Source organism: Eurypyga helias, unplaced genomic scaffold (genome assembly GCF_000690775.1).
Source record: "Eurypyga helias isolate BGI_N326 unplaced genomic scaffold, ASM69077v1 scaffold44938, whole genome shotgun sequence".
In the NCBI taxonomy this organism is placed as follows: Eukaryota; Metazoa; Chordata; class Aves; order Eurypygiformes; family Eurypygidae; genus Eurypyga; species Eurypyga helias.
Window position 1 is genome coordinate 6,916 of NW_010267119.1, and position 2,308 is coordinate 9,223.

General features: G+C 42.9%; 1 protein-coding gene across 1 annotated transcript; it reads left to right on the top strand.

Moving 5' to 3' along the window:
* Positions 1–510: 510 nt before the first annotated feature.
* YWHAH (tyrosine 3-monooxygenase/tryptophan 5-monooxygenase activation protein, eta) lies at positions 511–1,989 on the top strand (the record flags this gene model as incomplete). The annotated part of the gene is made up of 1 exon (XM_010157302.1): positions 511–1,989. A coding segment is annotated over one exon (695 nt), but the record flags the coding sequence as incomplete, so codon positions are not given.
* Between the last annotated feature and the right edge of the window lie 319 nt (positions 1,990–2,308).

The window sequence follows — 2,308 nt, forward strand, 5'->3', positions numbered from 1 at the left end:
TGTATACTTGCTCACTAAGTGACTGCAAGATCCTGTGAAACACTAATTGCATTTGTACTGTGCAGAGGTAATCATGACTGCAGCGCTTCCATCTCTGCTGTCGAATGAAAGCAGGCAGCAAGGCAAAGAAATGCAAGAACTCCGCCAGTTTCCAGTGTCTGTGCTGTGTTCCAGAGTCATAAAACTGGTATTCTAGGTACATTTAAATTCATCACTAAGTGTGTACTCTGCATAATTATAGCAGACTTCTTTAAATAACCTGAGCCTTCCTTCTGTGAATACTTCTCCGTTACACCAGCCTGACTCACTTTTATTCAGTGAATGTGCTTTGCAATGGCTTCTAAATACCCGTTTTATTACAGCCAAACTGGGCGGGGGTTCACTCCTTTGAGTCTTGACTAAAGAAACAGTCTTAAACTTTCAACGTTACAAATTGACTTCTGTCCAGAAGGAATTTTGGGATCTAGAATCTTGCACTTTATGGTGGAAGTTCGGATGCTCTTCCCTAAGACAAACCCTTTAAATTTGATCTTTGTCTGTATTTTCAGGTAACTGAGCTGAATGAGCCTCTCTCAAATGAGGACAGAAACCTGCTGTCCGTAGCCTACAAGAACGTAGTTGGAGCTAGACGGTCTTCCTGGCGTGTCATCAGCAGCATAGAGCAGAAGACTATGGCAGATGGGAATGAGAAGAAGCTGGAGAAGGTTAAAGCCTATAGGGAGAAGATAGAAAAGGAGCTTGAGACAGTCTGCAATGATGTTTTGGCTCTCCTAGATAAATACTTGATCAAGAACTGCAATGACTTCCAGTATGAGAGCAAGGTCTTTTACCTGAAAATGAAAGGGGATTACTACCGCTATTTGGCAGAAGTTGCTGCTGGAGAGAAGAAGAACAGTGTTGTGGAAGCCTCAGAAGCCGCCTATAAAGAGGCTTTTGAAATCAGCAAAGAGCACATGCAGCCCACTCACCCAATTAGGCTTGGGCTGGCCCTCAATTTCTCGGTGTTCTACTATGAGATCCAGAATGCTCCTGAGCAGGCCTGCCTTCTAGCCAAACAAGCCTTTGATGATGCTATAGCAGAGCTGGACACACTAAATGAGGATTCCTACAAGGACTCCACTCTCATCATGCAATTACTTCGAGATAACCTCACTCTCTGGACGAGCGATCAGCAAGATGAAGAAGCAGGAGAGGGCAACAATTAAAAAGCTTTCCTCTGATCCCTCTTTCATCCACTTCACCATCCCCACCATCACCAATATTTCCTTGCCACAGTCACACTAAATATCTAGTGCTAAGCATATCTGTATTGTACAGCTGTTCAGATCTGCTGTCCACTTTATCAAGAAGGAGTTTCAGATGAGTCTTCATGGGCGCTGATGGACTGGTTGGTTTATTGGCCCTATTTATCGTAGCTGCACGTGAGCAGTGCAGAAAGGTGCATGGTAGATGAGGCACTTCTAGTTTGCCTGTTGATTGGAAAACACGGGAAAGAATAATGCGAAGTGATCGAAGATAATTATGTTCCAATTAAATTTTTGTCCATTTGAAATGAGCTGACCGTTCTGTTAAGCAGTACATTTCGTGCATGCAAAGTAAATCAGCCACCCCAAATTTTTTTCAGTCGATGAAAACAGTTAAGCAGACGTGAAATGACAACTCTGTTCATCAGTTTACAATAAACTGTTTGAAATGTGAGGTCTCAGTAGCAATTTGGGTTTTTTTGCCTCTACCTTATGTGCACAGTTTCTTTTAATGCAGTGCATCTACCTAAGAGTTTTGATACTTGTAACCTTTTGCAGTTGTTTTGAAGAATCATGAATTTATTTTTTGTAAACTCTTTAGCTGTTTGGTTGTCTGTGTATTCTGACAACACTATGTCAACATTAGCCCATGTTAAGATGGATGACTGAGCTGCCAGACTTCTAAATTAAATGTTTTGGAATTCAATGAATAAAATAAAATGCTGCTTCGGGGATGTTATCTCTACATAAGCTGTCCTGTCTTTTGTTCAGAGCGGAGATTGAGTTACCTACCGCGTCGCTGATGGGTTAAAACGTACTCATCGCGAGTTCAGTGAGCAGTGGTGTCACAAGCTAAACAAACCAACCCAGTATGCTGAAAAGGGGGCAAACAACCCCACCCCAAACAAGCCCCACAAGAGCCACAGTCATCTAGGATGTGATACCGCTCACCTCTGTTGTCTCCAAAGGACATTACTTGTCATACCAGCGTGGAGACTTGTATCTGCTTCTCCCCGCTGTCGCTCCTAAGCTGCTTTTTCTGAAGTGCCAACCACCAAAGCACC